Source organism: Physeter macrocephalus, chromosome 14 (assembly GCF_002837175.3).
Source record: "Physeter macrocephalus isolate SW-GA chromosome 14, ASM283717v5, whole genome shotgun sequence".
In the NCBI taxonomy this organism is placed as follows: Eukaryota; Metazoa; Chordata; class Mammalia; order Artiodactyla; family Physeteridae; genus Physeter; species Physeter macrocephalus.
In genome coordinates, this window is record NC_041227.1 from 71,153,499 (window position 1) to 71,171,417 (window position 17,919).

At 40.2% G+C, this 17,919-nt stretch overlaps 1 protein-coding gene across 4 annotated transcripts in view; it reads right to left on the minus strand.

The window, feature by feature from the left end:
* LOC114483933 (autism susceptibility gene 2 protein-like) overlaps positions 1-17,919 on the minus strand; it is an 833,326-nt gene that overhangs the window by 704,480 nt on the left and 110,927 nt on the right. The window contains exon 2 of one of the 4 annotated variants that reach the window (XM_055090744.1): positions 13,168-13,295. The exons of the other annotated variants lie outside the window; for them this stretch is intronic. Within the exon in view, the coding sequence (XP_054946719.1) occupies positions 13,168-13,233 (66 nt within the window). The 5' untranslated portion in view covers positions 13,234-13,295. The remainder of the gene's footprint in view (positions 1-13,167; positions 13,296-17,919) is intronic. 4 annotated transcript variants of the gene reach the window in all.

The following is a 17,919-nucleotide window of genomic DNA, read 5'->3' on the forward strand; positions in this document are numbered from 1 at the left end:
CCGCAGGCAGCAATGAAGACCCAACGCAGCCAAAAATAAATTAATTTTTTAAAAAGCCATAAAGAGTTAATCACATAGGGATTACATCACAGCTTAATAAAAACAGTTCCCGCTCTGTTCTTTCATCAAATTTGCCAGCCACTGACTAATCTGAGGAAAATGACAAACGTTCCTGTGCCCTAGCCCCCAACAGTTATTATCTGAAGGCAGCCTGTCAACTCTACCATCTTAGGATAGAAATGACACATGTCACCTGTGCACCTCACCTGAGTCAAAGCTAACTCCCCATATCCCAAAAGTATAAACAGGACTTGATGGAACAGACTAGATGAAAACATATCCTGCCCTCCATAATTAGCAAAAACCAAGCTGCTAAGTAGAACTGGCTCTGTTCTTCCCAGAAATATCCTTAAGTGGAAACTAAACCCCAATCTATATTCAAGGAAATAACACTCTTCACCTTTCTCTGTCCACTAGGCACTTCCCCTCCCCATGAGAAACAACATCCTCTTCCTTCAGGCACAAATCTTAAGAACAAAAACTGTGCCAGGAAAAATAAATTTAAATTGAGGCATCATGCTTTCTTGGACTATTCAATGATACTGTCAGAATATAATAAATTGTCTCTTAGGGGATTAACAAAGGTACCATTTTCCAAAATGAACAAAGAATTTTTTTTTATTAAATACTTTTGCTATTTTTCTCTATAACAAGACTTTACTTTTTATTCAAGACAGAAATGGATACCTAGTGTTTGGGTCCTGTCTACTGAAATTGACCACAGCCAAAATCTCAGTATCATCATTTCTGAAAATCAAATTGGAAAAAAATATATATAAACCGAGAACACACAGGACACAGAAATACACCTGTGGTCGACCAGGAAAAGAAATTCTATGGGAAACAAGACTGATTTAGCCAAGAGTCTTCCACAGAGCCAGCATCCCAGTGTTTGCTGAATATCCTCATATGCACCTCTCCAGACTGACCACAGAGACCACATACTCTGAAATCCATATTTACTTGTTATATATTAAGTTTATTTCCTCAAGGTAGGGTTAAATCGCTGAAACTGCTCTGAGAACCTATGTGTAACTATGCCCAAACTTTACAACATCAAGAAGCAAACACTTCAAGGCAAGGTACCAGGGTATTAATGAGCCTGCCATAGAACCCTGTATGACGACTGGCCCCCAAAAAACAATTTTCACTTTTTAAATGAACATATCTTGACACTGAAGTTAAGAACTGGGTCCACTGCCTTCACATCAGCCTCCAACCCCAAAGAACATATACTTTCTAAGCACCAACTACTGAGCTAGGCACAGTGAGTTACGGGGAAAAAAATTTGCGATTTGCCATAGCAAAGCACTTCTTAACACATCACTTAAAGTAACCCTCACATTTGTTACCTATTTTACAGATGAGGAAAGGGTGGCCTTGGCAAGCCAGAGACTGACTTGCCTAAGGTCACTTGAATAATAAATTGTAGAGCTAGAGCTCTAATAGCAAAGGGTCTGGACTCTGTGTCCCAGTGCTGTGTACAAGGACAACCCAGCTGAATAAGATACAACCTCTGTACTCACACAGGGTTTTAGAGTTTAATTTAGATAAGAAGACACTGGCATGAAGGTACATGACAAATGTCAACTGAGTGTTCACAACTGTACAGGTACCTGAAAGGAAATAACCTCTTGAGGCAATAAATAAAAAGTCCGGGGCTTCCCTGGTGGCGCAGTGGTTGAGAGTCCGCCTGCCGATGCAGGGGACGTGGGTTCGTGCCCAGTCCGGGAAGATCCCACATGCCGCGGAGCGGCTGGGTCCGTGAGCCGTGGCCGCTGGGCCTGCGCATCCGGAGCCTGTGCTCCGCGACGGGAGAGGCCACAGCAGTGAGAGGCCCACGTACCGCAAAAAATAAAATAAAATAAAATAAAATAATAAAAAAATTAAAAGTCCATGGAACGTTTAAAAATCCATTCTATATAAAGCACCCAGATTCACAAATGAGAAACAGCAAGTTAAAGGGCTCCATAGGTCATAAATGTTACATAAATGTTAACTGTTAATAAAGGCAGTAATACCAGCTATAATTTACTTGGCATTTGCTGTGGGTCAAGCACCATGTTGAGCATTTCACATACATTCTCTTACTTAATTAAATGATTCATCAATATTATCCCCATTTTATAACTGAGGAAACTGACGTTAGAGAGGTTAAATTACTTATCCAAGGTCACATAAGTAGGTGGTACAGTTGGGTTAAACAAGTCTTTCTGTCAAAGCACATGTTTCTAAACTGCTATACGTACTGCCTCCAGGGTTTCTATTTTCTGAAGTCATTTTTGTTATATAATCCCCGAAGTCCTCACTAAGTACTCAGATCTGGTGCACATATTGTATATTTCTGATGGACATCTTCAACTTGCAGGTTTTTCTGTATCCAGATCCCTAATGTCCACAGATTATAGAGTCGGGATTAGTTTAAAAAAAACTCCAAAGATCCCATGTGGTCTCTGACTATTGAGAAAAATCCAAGAAATGATGGTACACACATTTAATCAAAGGTTACAGCTATTTGGTATTTTAAACACCTCTACCTGAGATTCTTAACAGTGCTTAAGAGAAGGCTTAAGTACATTAAAAAAAATTCTCTGTACATTTGTTATTCTCATCCCAGCTTTATAGGCAAGTAAACACAGACTTGTAGACACTACCGGAAGCTGAGATAGGAATTCTGACTGCTTCTATTCCTCTCTCAAGACTTGTGAATAACGCAAGCTCCTGATTTAACCCAACGCTCCTCACTGCACTGCAGGTTAAGAAGATGGTACATGAATCAACACAAACTCAAATGGATCCATGAAACTCCTTTTAATTAAACCATAAGCAGTATTAGGAGGTAAAAAAAAAATGGTGTTAGATCTTGAAAGGATGACAAGTTTGCTCATCTTAAGGTTACAGAAGAAGTCAAAAAAGAAAACAAAAAATTCAACCTCATAAATTCCTTTATAATGAAAAACTAAAATAGAAAGGAACAAGCCAGATAAAATATTCATGATAAATACTGCAAAGGGTTAATATGTATGTATATACATACATACACACACACACGTGTAAAACATTAAAAGTTCACATCAGTTAAGAAAAAAAATTCCAAGCCATAAACCAGTAAAAGGCAAACATAAATGGGGCTCAAACTAGTACACAAAATAAATTAGTACATAAAAATAAAGGGAAAGTACAACCTTTTAGGGATATAGTTATGAAAGAAACCCAGTACCTTTTTACCTCTAAAAAGGTAAATGATTACATTTTTAGGCAAGCACACTTTATACTGATGACTACAGTATACAGTATAAAAATAGTATACAGTGTAAAGATAGTATACACTGAAAAAAACCTTAAAACAAAAAGGCACCTTGTTGTTATTCTACAACAGAGAATCTATCAAAGAAATTGAGGGGAATCCTACATAGTAAAAATAAGCTCTTTGTGGTATAACAGCACAAAATTATTTTAAACGTCCAACATTAGAACATAAATTAATGGCACAATTTGATGTACTATTACGCAGTCATGAAATTATTAAGAAGATAATATAGTAACATAGGAAATGACTTTTTAAACGTTAAACAAAATAGAAAATTATTTGTTAGGATTTTACCACTACAAGAGTGACGTTTGCCTTACAGACAAATCCTAGAAATAAAGGTATTAAAAAGGCAGGATAGAGGAAGGTTTCTTAAAGCAGAGTCTGTGAATGCTTTTCCCTCTTTACAGAAACATTAATAAAAGAAATATATGTGTGTGTGTTGTTAAATATAACAGTAAATAGAAAAAGGAAAGCAGCTTTCCTCCTACCCTTTGCCCACCTGCTTCCCTGCCTTGAAGAGAATACATATATATTTATAAAGGAGTTAAAAGTTTGATAATATTAAAGCTCTTTCTTCCTAAGATGTCTCACCCCTCACAGAGAAATGAGGTTTGGAGTTGGACACGGCATATTTGAAATCTATTAGAAACAAGAAGATAGTACAGCCAATATGTCACACATACAGAAATATAAATATATCGTCAATCCTTGCTTTCTGTTTGCACTGTAAAATCTAGCTCACTAAAGGATTTTCCATGCTGTTTCTACTAGGAAAACACTCAAAAATCCAATGTTCATCTGAATTTTTTAACATCCCATAGCAGGTAGATACTGGTTATTTTCTAGAGAGGATTTTCCATAACACTGAGCAGAAAGTTGAGATTAAAGCTCTGCTAGCTCTGACTGAAATTAATTCTCTACAGCTGTTTAGGGAACTTGTACCTCAGAAAGAGGGACTCAGCTGACTAGTTCCAAACTCTCTCTTCAAGCAGGAAAACGTGTTAAAAAAAAAAAAAAGCCACAAGCAAACACCTACCGGGCCACATAGGTTATATGTTCACAAAGAACAGCATTATTTGATTGCAACTTTTTGTCCCTTTTTTCTTTAAAGCCTTCTGGGGAGGCAGCACTTCTGACAAAACTACCGACCCATGGGAAGAATGGATGAATCAATGTTTGCATAAAGACATTATTAAAAAGACATAAAACCTTCAAAAAAAAGCTTAAAAAAATGCTTACCCAGTTCATTATTATCCAGATTTCACAAACATTTCCTTAATCCAGGGGAAAGCTACGCTATAAAATAATGTGTTTATATGCTTTACCAAACAAAAGTGTTCCTTAGCTTTCAAACCTCTGGTTTTAGGCTACATTTGTGGCTGGCTTAGGGTGAGGAAATCCTGAGTGATCAGGAATGGTACCTGCACAAGACAGCATTTCAGCAAAGGGACTGCATGTCCCCCAGGAGAGAGAACTTTCCTAGACCACATAGTTTCTCACTACCCTTCCATCATTCCCATTCAAACTCTCCCTCTTTCCATAAGCACTGACAATCTCTTCTATTTGGCGGCCCACTTCAACTCCTACACATGCATTCCACTCCAGTAATCTACTACAAAATTTCTTTTTTAGGGTACCATACTAAAATCCCATTGGCACATTAATACTCAATCTCTGCTGCATTTGGAATAACCTAGAGAGTGTTAACAAATACTTGGGATTCAACCTCCAAAAGATTCTGATTTAACTGGCATGGACTATGGCTTGGGTACCACAGGATTTTTTCATAAAGCACCCCCACGTGGTTTTTTTTAGAATTTGACAATTTGATTCTAAAATTTTATATGAAAAGCAAAGCACCTAGAATAGTCAAAACAATCTTGAAAAAGAACAAAGTAGGAGGATTCACACTACTTCATTTCAATACTTACTAGAGCATAAAGCTAGAGTAATCAAGACAGTGTGGTATTGGGAGAAGGATAGACAAATACATAATGGAGCAGAAATAAAGAGTCTAGAATAGACATAAGCAGAAATAGACTTAAAAAGGCAACTGATTTTCAACAAAGTCACCAAGGATATTCAATGCTGAAAACAAAGTGTTTCCAAAGAATAATGCTAGAACAACTGGATAAATGTAAGGGGGAAAGAATGAACCTTTACTCTTACCTCACACCACACACAAAAATCTGAGATGGAACATAAACCAAAATGTAAATGCATATAAATGTAAAGAAGAAAACAAGGGAGAATATTTTAACCTAGGCTAAGTAAAGATTTCTTAGAGAGGAAACAAAAGACTCAAAACATACAAGGGGGAAATAAGATAGGCTAAACTTAATCAAAATTTAAATTTTCTGCTCATCAAAAGACGTCATTAGGAAATTGAAAAGGCTAGCCACAGACTAGGAGAAATATTCATATTACATATATCTGACATGGGACTTGTACCAGATTATATAAAGAACTCCTATAAATCAATAACAAACAGAGGGCTTCTTCCCTGGTGGCGCAGTGGTTGAAAGTCCGCCTGCCGATGCAGGGGACATGGGTTCGTGCCCCGGTCTGGGAAGATCCCACATGCTGCAGAGCGGCTAGGCCCGTTAGCCATGGCCGCTGAGCCTGCATGTCCGGAGCCAGTGCTCCGCAACGGGAGAGGCCACAACAGTGGCCCGCGTACCGCAAAAATAAATAAATAAATAAATAACAAACAGACAACCCAATTTAAAATGGTTAAAAGACGTGAACAAACACCTCACAAAAAGAAGACCATGTTGAACACCACTGAGTCATCAGGAAAATGCAAATTCAAACCACAATGAGATTACCATTTTATACCCACTAGAATGGCTAGAATTAAAAAGACTAACAACACTAAATTTTTTTGAGGATACGGAGCAACAAGAACTCCCATGAAATACTGGTGGGAGTGTAAACTGGTATAACCACTTTGGAAGACTGTTTGGCAGTTTCTTATAAAGTTAAACATACACCTACATACCTTATGACCCAACAATTTCACTCCTAGGAATCTATGCAAAAGAAATGAAGACCTATGTCCACAAAACAATAACAACAACAAAAACAACCCTTGCACAATAGAGCTTTATTTATAATGGTCAAAAATTTGAAACAACTCAAATGTCCATCAAGAGGGAAATGATTAAACAAACAGTGGTACACCTAACACAATAGAATATTACTCAGCAATAAAAGAACTGATTCCTGCAACAACATAGAACCTCAAAAATATTATGTTTAACAAAAAGAAGCCAGACACACCAAAGTACATACCATACGATTCCATTTTTATGAAGCTCAAAAGTAGGCAAAACTAAGTTATGATGAATAGGAATCAGAACAGTGGTTGCCTATGGGAGGGGTAGGAACGGACTGATTAGAAGTGGACTAAAGAACTTTTTCAGGTGATGACTATATTCTCTAATTTGAAGGGTATGTGGGTATGTGTATTTGCCAAAATTCATTGATTTGTACACTTAAGATTTATGCATTTTACTACATGTAAATTGTACCTAAGAAAATTTTTAAGAACCCCAGGTGATTATAATTTGTAGCCAAATTGAGAACCACTGCAGGCGGGGTGGGGGGGGAAGCTAATCTGACATCTCTCCCTAACCCCTTTCCTCATTTGAGCTCTCCATCAACCTGCATCACAATGATTTCTTGTGCAAACTACTACTGTAGTTGTGTGCATCCAGTATTTTCATATAACACTCTACATATTGCACCTTGATGCCCAAATTCTGCATGTACATGTACATTAACTGGATACTGATTAACTGATCTGATCCTGGTACTTCTACATCACAGTGTACATCTATTTCAGGAAACACTGAAATCCGGGAGAGCTACCAACTATTCCCAGCATACAACTCCCCAGCACATCTTCCCCTTGGATCTTAGCAGACAGCCCTCAAAGAGCCTGCACTCTGCCTTTCATTTGCCACTGCCCTTAAGACAAACCCAGACCTCCAGCAACAATGTACTGGCTACTTTCAGGACTCGAAAAGGAGGCAGGTATCTCCTCATGCTAGTCTCTTCCTGGAATGTCAACCCTGCCCGCGTACATGGCATACTCTTTCCTGTCCTTTGAAACATCATTGTCATGTCGCCTCCTTCATGAAGGTTTCTCTGATCTTTTTCCAAGCTGCAAATGCCCCCTCTTCCATCCTCTCAAAGTACTTAATGAGTATCTCCAGCACATGTAGGCTATGTGGTAGGCAATCTGCTGGAAATAACAGCATACCTACACACTCTTACAGTCATTTATTTGCAAGATAATTATGCTTACTTTTCGAACTTTTGAACCTTACTCAGGCGGACTCCGTGAGAGCAGCAGGGGCCACCTCTTATTTAATGGTGGTAAATCCTGGTTATAGCAAGTGTTTGATATATTGCTATTGACTTTACAAAAAAATTAACACCAATACCACACTGCCTTACCCCTAAAGTCAGCTGGGATAGAGAACAAAACAAAAACAAACAAACCAAAAAAGTGACTACATATGAGTGTATTTTAAGTCTGTGGTAAAGATCTACTTGGGTATTACTAGGAACTCTCAAACCCAACCTAACAAATTCATCGCTTCGGAATATCAAAGTTTAAAAATACTTCAGTTCTTATATCTTAAATAAAAATTCTACTTTTGATGACTTTTTTTCTAATACTATTTCTATTAACTAATGTTATAAAGCTCTGGGGCAGTTGCTAGATACTTACAGATCTGAACCGTAACAAATCACTATTCAAAATAATGCTACACATCAAGAACACAAGAACAATAATGCTACACATGTGCAGAACACATGTCCTCTCTGGACATTCACCCCCAAGAGCTGCTCCTCTCCAACCACGTCCTTCATCCTCTTATTCCACATTTCTCACATTCATATCCAGTTGACAATAATAATCCCAGTCCTAGGTCATAATTTGAAATTCTTTGCAAAGAAGGAAAAAAAATTACCACTGGGGAATTTTTGTGGTTATTAATATTTATCCATAAGCAGTAATGTTCAATCAAATCTTTTTCATTCAGCTCAGCAAAACAAACCAGAATGTTAACCAATCCTGTAACCTTGAATCCTGATGTTACAGTTTTTGCTTTCTGTGCCTTTAAAAGTGCAATGTTTTCATTTCTCTGCAAAAGTGCTGATCCAGAGAGCATAAGAAAACAGCAGTCCTGTGGATATCATTTGTAGAGGAAAAGAGGAAACGTGAGAGATTAAAGAGACAACTCCCTCAAAGTCCAATGATGAAATGTTTCATGGTCTTTTGAACAGAAACTTCTTTGAAACAACAAAAAAACAAAACTAAAGATTTGCACAGGCCAAGGTCTACAGCAGGTTGTTCTGTGACACTCCTGTCTCTCACAGTTCTTGAAAGCCAATGAAGTGGTGAAATCACTAGAGTAGAAAAGGAGTCAAGAAATAAATCATCTAATCATTTTACAGACAAAGAAACTGACGGTCAGAAAGGAAACATGACTCACCCATGGGGATGTGATATACAATGTTGGTGGCAGCTCAGGGGCGATGTCCAAGGTGGTCTGACTCCTCCAGTTGAGTGATTTCTTTTCCCCATCATTACCAAGATCCCTTGCTGACACTCAGGAATTCCCTGGAGACCCCTTCCTGCTTGCTAAGGTCAATTGCTTCTGTAGTTTACTCTTGGATCCCACCCATCCATCCCCTACCACTGTGCTGCAGACTTCTATCCTCTTTCCGGGTGATTCCCAGATACTCCAGGATGCTTGGCTTGACTTCTGCGGCTGCCTGTGGAGGTAAACTGAGACTACTCATCCATTTCACTAAACTACCATTAGAGTGTAATGAGCTGTTTCATACTGAGGCCAGTGGACTAGGGTGTGTATCCCCCATGTTACAGACGGGGAAACTAAGTGACTTTCCCATGGTCACATAACTAATAACTGGAAAAGCTGGAATTGGGACCTAGTTCCAGGACTCTAGGAACTTAATATTAGACACTAAGCTATTCTGTCCTTTGCCCAAGTTAAAACTCTTCAAAATGGACCTATTTCAGGGCTTCCCTGGTGGCGCAGCGGTTGAGAGTCCGCCTGCCGGTGCGGGGGACGCGGGTTCGTGCCCCGGAGCGGCTGGGCCCATGAGCCGTGGCTGCTGGGCCTGCGCGTCCGGAGCCTGTGCTCCGCAACGGGAGAGGCCGCAGCAGTGAGAGGCCTGTGTACAGCAAAAATAAAAAAAAAAAAAAGGACCTATTTCAAAGCAATCCTTATAAAACATTCCTCTCTTTCCCCCTTCTCAAAGTGAAGAAAGGACTTCCCTGGTGGCGCAGTGGTTAAGAATCTGCCTGCCAATGCAGGGGACATGGGTTTGAGCCCTGGTCCGGGAAAATCCCACATGCCGCAGAGCAACTAAGCCCGTGCGTCACAACTACTGAGCCTGCACTCTAGAGCCCACGAGCCACAATTACTGAGCCCACGTGCCACAACTACTAAAGCCCGCGCGTCCTAGAGCCTGTGCGCCGCAACTACTGAGCCCACACACTGCAACTACTGAAACCCGCACGCTCTAGGGCCCGCGTGCCACAACTACTGAGCCTGCATTCCACAACTACTGAAGCCCACGTGCCTAGAGCCCGTGCTCCGCAACAAGAGAAGCCACTGCAATGAGAAGTCTGCTCACTGCAATGAAGAGTAGCCCCCGCTCACCGCAACCAGAGAAAGCCCTCGTGCAGCAACGAAGACCCAGCACAGCCCAAAATAAAAGTTAAGAAAGCATTCGAAAATGTAAAGTCTCCCAAATTTCCTAAAAGATCTCAGAGAACTATGTAGCCTATACAACATTCTGTATACATAGAAGACTACAACTCAACTACTCCAAATGACCAAGGCTGAAGTGTGTGGTGGGGGGGGTACCCAACAGGAGATGCTGTGAATGATGAAGGGAGTAAAAACCAGGATAAAGTGTCCAACTGCCTGGTACACAGCTCTTTGGAACAAGAACTGCTGTGACCTGCAGGTTAATACGCAGGAGTACATCCAACATTATCAAATCCTCCTTTTGCTTCTGCACTGCTCTGCAGTAGCTCTCACCAACTGCTGACACAGAACGTGTTTTGACATGGAGAATATGAGCAGCGAAAAGTCGTTCCTCTACTGTCTGCTTTAAAAACTGTGCAGGCCACCTCTTAGAAATGGTCATGTTTTCTCAGGGTGTGAGGGGCTCTGACACTTTGGTAATACCATATTCCAGGAAAAAAGCAATTCCAGATCTATTTCTCCATGTTTGTTTGTTCGTTTGTTTTTTGGGGAGGGTGATGAGAATATTTAAGTTCTACTCTCTTAATACCTATTTCTATTAAAGGAAAGGACTCCTAATGTTACCCAATATTGATAAAAGGAATTTTCATAAAATTTCCAAAATTGTATACTTTGTTCTGTACTTTAACAATGTAAGCATATCAACAAAGCCCATCCTTGAAAGGGAACCAGAAGTGCAGGTAAATGAATTGTCCAAGGCTACACAGCTGCTAAAACACATGAGCTAGAGTAAGAATCCCTATCCATTTGCCAAGGCATTTCCCAGTTAAAGTTTTCTATTCTATGAACCAAAATGGCCTTCTCCTCTCCTTGTGTCCCAGTGGCACAGCTTTACCCCTATTGGAAAAACTAAACAGTTACAAGAGCTACTAGTCTTCAACCTTTATCCACTACCTATACACAGTATATCATCATGCATCCGTTAACAAAGAAAATTGCTTTTCATTTTCTTGTCCTTCAACGTGGGGATCCCAAACTTTCTCCTGCATCTCAAGATTGGAAAAATCACATCGACCCTGCTCTACATCCTACCTCTCCACCCTTCCCTCTTCCAATACCCCTTCAGGGTATCTTTTGGATACTGATTAAAGAGTTTTGGGCTCACCACTTCCCAAAAGGTAAAGTCCAAACTCAAGGAACTTCCCCAATCAGATCTTGACATACGTATAAAATGTCCTTCCCAACCATACCTCGCACTCCTCTGTGTCAAGGCTCACCATGCACCTGTGCTCTAGCAGCCACATCGAGCTCACTGAAGGACTTCCAAAGACAAGACTCATTTCTAAATCTCTGCAACTGTATTTACCCTCTTTTGTCAGCCTACAGTACCCTTCCCTTGTCTTGACCACCAAACAAAACTCTAAACCACTCCAGCTCCAGTCTCCAATTCTGTGATGACTATCCCCAGCTTATTTCTCAAAGCTCACAGCACTCTGTGCTGAGCCCATCATAATTATTATAATTATGTAACATGTTATGTAATATAAGAGAGCAACTGAGCCCCCTTCTCATTCCAAGCTCATATAACAAAGACTCCCTAAAAATCCATTCCACAAATTTGTATGGATTAGGTGCTGGGAATACAGTGAGCCTGGGTCTCAACTCTCATGGAACTTACTTCTACTAGAGAGAAAAGGGAAAAACATTTAACAAATAAACTTATGCTTGAGGTGGAAATGAGTGCTGAGAGGAAAAGTAAAGCAGACTAAGGGAAGAAACAGTGCTCGCTTTAGATTATCAGGAAAGGTCTCCCTGAAAAGGGAGATTCTATCAGAAAATTGAATCAAGTGAGGGAAGGACCCCTGAGGGTTAGAGCATTTGGGGCAGAGTGAAAAGTAAAAGTGACAGCCCTGGGCAGGGAGTACACAGCTGTAGGAGTACCCAAGCAGAGGGGCTGCAGGGGGGCAAGATCCCCTGGAGCTTACACCGTATGCAGCAAGCACACTATTCACACCTGGACCAACAAAAACTGGACCCTGGTCATTCTGAATCTCCTTTGTTAACATCCCTTGCTGCCGACCAGAGTGACAACTGGATGCTCTCCTGCTGAGTGGAAACTCTGCCCACAACACCCGGGTCTCTTCTTGCTGCTGCTGCTAAGTCTTAGCTCCTCAATCTTCCACAGCTTTCTCAGGGTGAACCCCATTTCACCTTCTTTGGCTTTCTTCTGAATAAAGTCTAATAAATGCTGTGGTCCTACTTCCTTCCTCCTTCTTCAAAAAAAATTTCATAGCCCTTTCTGCTGCAGTCCCCAAAAGATCCTAATAAATCTCCCTGCAATACACTGGGCAGCCTTCTCCTTCTCCCACTGTAACAGCAGAGGCTATCTGACTTCTTAAGCAGAATTTTCCTCCCTAAAAAGCAATATACTGACTTCTTAAAAAATCCTGCCCATTTTTTCCTCTGTTACTCTAAAGCTTAACTGCTGCATGTCTCTATAATTATTTCATTTCAAAGAAAAGTACCTTTGTTTAAGCAAACCTAACACATGGACTTATGAATTTACTCAAAGGATAAATTGGTCATGACTTTGGTTATAAATGGATTTTTCACTTTAGAAAATTATTCATAATAGCATTACTATAAATGGCAAGCTGTCCTATTTCATCCTAAATTTAGGAGTCAATTTTCACACAAATCTTTGAGGATACATCATTAGGTCAGGTGAAGTATTATCTGTACAATGAGATCTTCTTTTAAAGAGCCAGACTTGGATTCCCATCATATATTCTTGGGAATATTTTACTTAACCACTACCAATTTGGGTTGATTTATAATCACTCTATTGTGAAAGGCTATAATTCCTAAAATGTAAGTTTCAACACCAAAATGTCTAAAAGTTCAGTAGCTATAAACCCAACAAACCAAGTAGTCTCCTGCTCTCACCTGGCTGAGATTCCATACTTATAATTGTTCAAGTAGCCAACCCATATGTTTCCATTTTTCTTACACACATTACCATGCCAAATTACTTACACTGTTCTCTGCCACTTCTTGAAGAACTCTTCTTGGACTTTTTCTATGCTCACACTGTCTGATCATCAATTTGCATGTCAGCTCCTTTTAATTGGATTCCATCCAACCAGAATTACAGCTGCCTCTCTCTATGAAAGAATAAAGTGATTTTTTCCTTCAACAATGCGAGGGTCCCTACCAGGGAATCAAACTGTCACTCCACTTGCTATTAATTATCCTGAGCTATGCCACTGTTTCCCTTCCTTCATAAAGCCCTGAACCAGATTCCTTCCCCCTGTGATTAACAGCAGTCATGATGATGCCTTACATCCAATGAGCCAATGCAAGAGGGAAATCCAGGCATCAGGCATGGATGACAAGCAATGACAAGAATGTTCTTTAAGCAGAACATTTAACTAAAGCAAAGTCTCTTATACAAAATAAATGAATTCTGAGATTAAAGGCTTGTCTTATAGATTTCTAGGGCAAAAGATCCCTCAACTTCCCATGGCAGTCCGCTGCACTATCTCAATCCACAAGGTTAAGACAGGTTTCCTGATACCTAAATCTCTTTAGCCATAATATAAGCCTGTGATTTCTTGTTTCCGTGGTGATGGCAGAGATCTTATCAGCCTCCTCTGTGTAACAATCCCCCTGGCATTTAAAGGCTCCTATTAAATCATCCTTCAGTCTCCCCTTCTTCATGTTGTATCATATTCAGGAGAAGGACCAGGATGGAAAGCCGCCTCAAAATAGTTTCATATGAGACCCAATTGAAGAAATTGAGGTTTTTTAGCTTGAATACTTGGGGGATATGATAGCTGTCTTTAAAAAAATCTCAAGGGCTTCACGTACGAAAGAGGAAATTAGATTTATTCAATATGACCCCAGAGAGTAAAACAAAAAAGAACCAATAGAAACCTGCAGAGAGAGAGACTTCCCCTCAATATAAAGCAGGAATTTTCTAACAGAAAAATGAAGCTGTTCAAAGAAGACATGACCTCCCAAAGCAGGCCATTCCATGTCAGCAAAGGTGGGACAGCCACTTGGAAAAGATGTAATAACGTGTCTGTAAGCACCTGCAGGGCAGGCTGGCTACAATGATCTCTAGCTTCCTTCCAACACTATGATTCTACAAAACTAATCATCAGAGGTTTAGGTGACTGGGGTTTTATCACAATGAAGAGTGAGGCTTTAAGGTAATGAGTGACAAGCCTCCCACCACTCACATACACAGCACGTATTCACAGGTAACAATTCATTATGCAAAGGGTGAGAGGGAGGGCCTTATATACTTTCACTTGATGGGGGAAATGAGCAAAGTTTCGAAAAAGTCTCCCCTACTGTGGAGGGTAAAATAATGGCTCCCCAAAGATGCTGAACGTCCTAATTCCTGGAATCTGTGAATATATTATGTTATATGGCAAAGGGGAATTAAGGCTGTAGATGGAATTAAGGATGCTGATCAGCTGATCTTAAAGGGACTGCCCTGGTTTGTCCACGTAGGCCTAATGTAATCTCAAAGGAAGAGGAAGATGTGACTATGCAAGTAGGAAAACAGAGAGATGGTTTCATGAGAAGGACTCGACCTGCTATTGCTGGCTTTTAAGATGAAGGCAGGACCACACGCCAAGGAATGCAAGAAAGCGCTAGGAGCTGGAAAAGACAAGGTAACAGAACCTCCCCTAGAGCCTCCAGAAGGAATGCAGTCTTGCTGACACCTTGATTTTAAGCCCAGTGAGACTCATGTTGGACTTCTAACCTACAAAACTGAAGATAATAAATCTGTGTGGTTTCAAGCCATCAATTTTGTGGTAATTTGTTACAGTAGCAAACAGGAAACTAACATACCCACCAAAGATCCTGATATGCCCATACATTCTCAGAGAGAATGGGTAATATTTACTGAATACTTTTAAAATGATAATCTCTCATATCTTTCATCAATGATAATCTTTGTCTTTTATGAGAAGTATAGAAATCTATATGAGAAGTGGAAGTCTATCCAGACCAACATTAACTGCTGTAACAATTAGCCTTTAGATGCCATATCTCATGTTCATGTCACGTACCTGGCACACTCGATAAATTTTTAGTGACTTAAATTGAAGAGCCAAAGTTCAAATACAATCTTTGGCCTCCTTTGCTGCCAGGGACAAAAAAACTCTTGTGCTAACCAGAACATGGCTATCATTTAACAATCTCACCCAAGGATTAAAACAGTGGATGAACTCTTTCCAACTGCCCTGTTTAGCTTCTGTAGTTAGCAAAAACAAGAACAGTGTGCACATGTGGGTACATTTGAGAGAGAGAGTGAGAGCCTTTCCACACAATCATCTATGTTCCTCCATTCAAGAAGGAATCAGTCCAGATTACATTCCAGAAGATCTACTTCCACCCCCTTCCCAAAGTACAAATGCTACTACTGTGGGTATTGGCTCCCTCAACAATAGAAAACCTCAAGCAAGATATATCTAAACTCATCACTTTTTACTTTTATTCTACTCCTTTCCATCCCTTCCTTCCATCCCTTCCTTCTGGTCTCCATCCTCCACCAAGTGGAAAATGCTGTCCAACTTTCCTGTCCTCATTTCTCCTCAGAGTTACAGTCAAGCATTATGGTTAAGTACGGTTCTGTGCCTACACAGGAGCAAGCAGCTGAAATGCTGTTAAGTTTCCAAGTGGAGCCACAAACACAGAGCCATCAGGCCGGCTTTCATACTCTAATGCCTACACCCAAGGAGGTGGTGGCAAACGTCACCCAGGAGCGCCTTTTTGGCTGGAGGCAGGCAGCTGCTCCACAGCTTCTTCTCCCAATACTGTACTTGGTCCTTTGAGTCACTGGGATTCTTCAAGAGTGCTTATACCTGGCCCCATATAAGTACAGTTGACCCTTGAACAGCACTGCTTTGAACTGTGCAGTTCTACTTACATGTGGAGTTTTTTCTATGGTAAATACTACAGTACTGCACAATCCCCAGTTAGTTCAACCTGCGGATGCAGAACTGCAAATGCAGAGGAACTACAGATACAAAAAGCCAGCTATAAGTTATATGTGGATTTTCGACTGTGGGGAGGGCCAGTGGCCCTAACCCCCACATTGTTCAAGAGCCAACTGTATACATAGCTCTACAGTCTTTTGTTGGCACATTCCAAATCTAAGGCACAGTCAACTGCATTTTGACATAAGCCTGAGTCTGTCCTCTTCAGAAAGGAAAAAAAAAAAAACTTGGGAAACAAACATTTAAAACAGATAGTATGCAGTTAAGGGAGAGAAGGGACTTTTTAAACAAGTGAAACTTTTACATACACACATATACTTAATATTAGAAAACCTATATGTTCCAAAGAACTTTAAATTCAGAACTTCAGAAATGAAAAGTCTAAATCTCACCACTAACAGAAGTCTCTCTTGTTTTAAAACTTAAAAAAAACAACTGAAACTCAAGGTCCCCAAGGCTGACAGAGAGGTTTTCGGGGATCACTGCCCTATGGGCTCACATAATAGACACGTTCTCGGGCAGTCTGTCGGCAGTGCAGTGGTTAGGCGTGCACACTCCAGAGCCGGACGGCCCGGAATGCCCTCCCACCTCTGTCACTCGTTAGAAAAATCCCTGGTCCCTCTGTGCCTCATTGCGTTCACTCACAAAATGGAATAATTACAGTAACTACACCTCACAAGCCTGTTAAGATTCAAGGAGCTCATAAACATAAATCCCTTAGAGTAGTGCCTGGCACAAAGTTAACTGCACTAGTTTATGTAAGCAATCATCGTCCACAATTGTCCCTCATGGGAAGTTCTCATAATGATCCTACAGGTCACATCATCATCTCTGATCAATGACCATCCTGACTCTAATAACCCAACACCAATTCCTATCTCTCCATTTTGACTGCCTAACCTGACTGTACATAATCTGCTCAGTGGGAAGGGCTATGTCTCTGTAGGTGTTGATGGAAACAGACTGGCTTTCAAGAAGAATTCACTGAGAGTATACAGTATGATCCTCCAAGGACACCAAGTCTCAGAGTACAGTATGATCCTCAGGCTTCGCTTTCCCTTTCTGTGAACTGATGATCTCTAAGGAATCCTTCCAGTGGAACGCGGCACTCCACTAGCCTATGAATGATCTATTCCCAACCTAAAATATGTCCTTCATTGCTTTCCAGGTAAGAAATATTGATAGTGCTTCAAGAGCCACCAATGTCCTCTGGGCTGCTACCTACTCAGCATAAAAAGTGGTCAGCTCTTCAGCCATTTAAAATTCTTCTTTCAAACACAGTTGGATTACAACTGCTCTAAACATTTCTGAAACCACGTTTGCTTATGCCTCAAGAAAAATTATATGAGCCAAAGAAGGAGTTATATGAATTGCTTTAAAGTCATTCATTGATGTTAAATCTAAGCATGTTACCTAGGTAGTCAATGACCTCCCATGGCATGTTTGACTCCAAATAAAATTTGGCTTCCTCAGGAAAACTAAGGCAATGGTGAAGACTAACACAACTGAAATTATTATTAGAAAGATATAATATAAACATATCTCAAGAACAGCACCAAAGAGGAGTCTCTGAACCTTCTGAATTGAAGCTATGTAGAAAGATTAAGTATAAAACATATATGTGACAAGTATGCTAACTACTGCAACACGTTGATGGAAAGAAATCAAAAAAGATCAAAATAAATGGGGAGATACACTATGATCACAGATTAGAAGGTTCAACATAGTGAACAATTCTCCCTAAATTTAGTGAAATTTACAGATTTAGTGA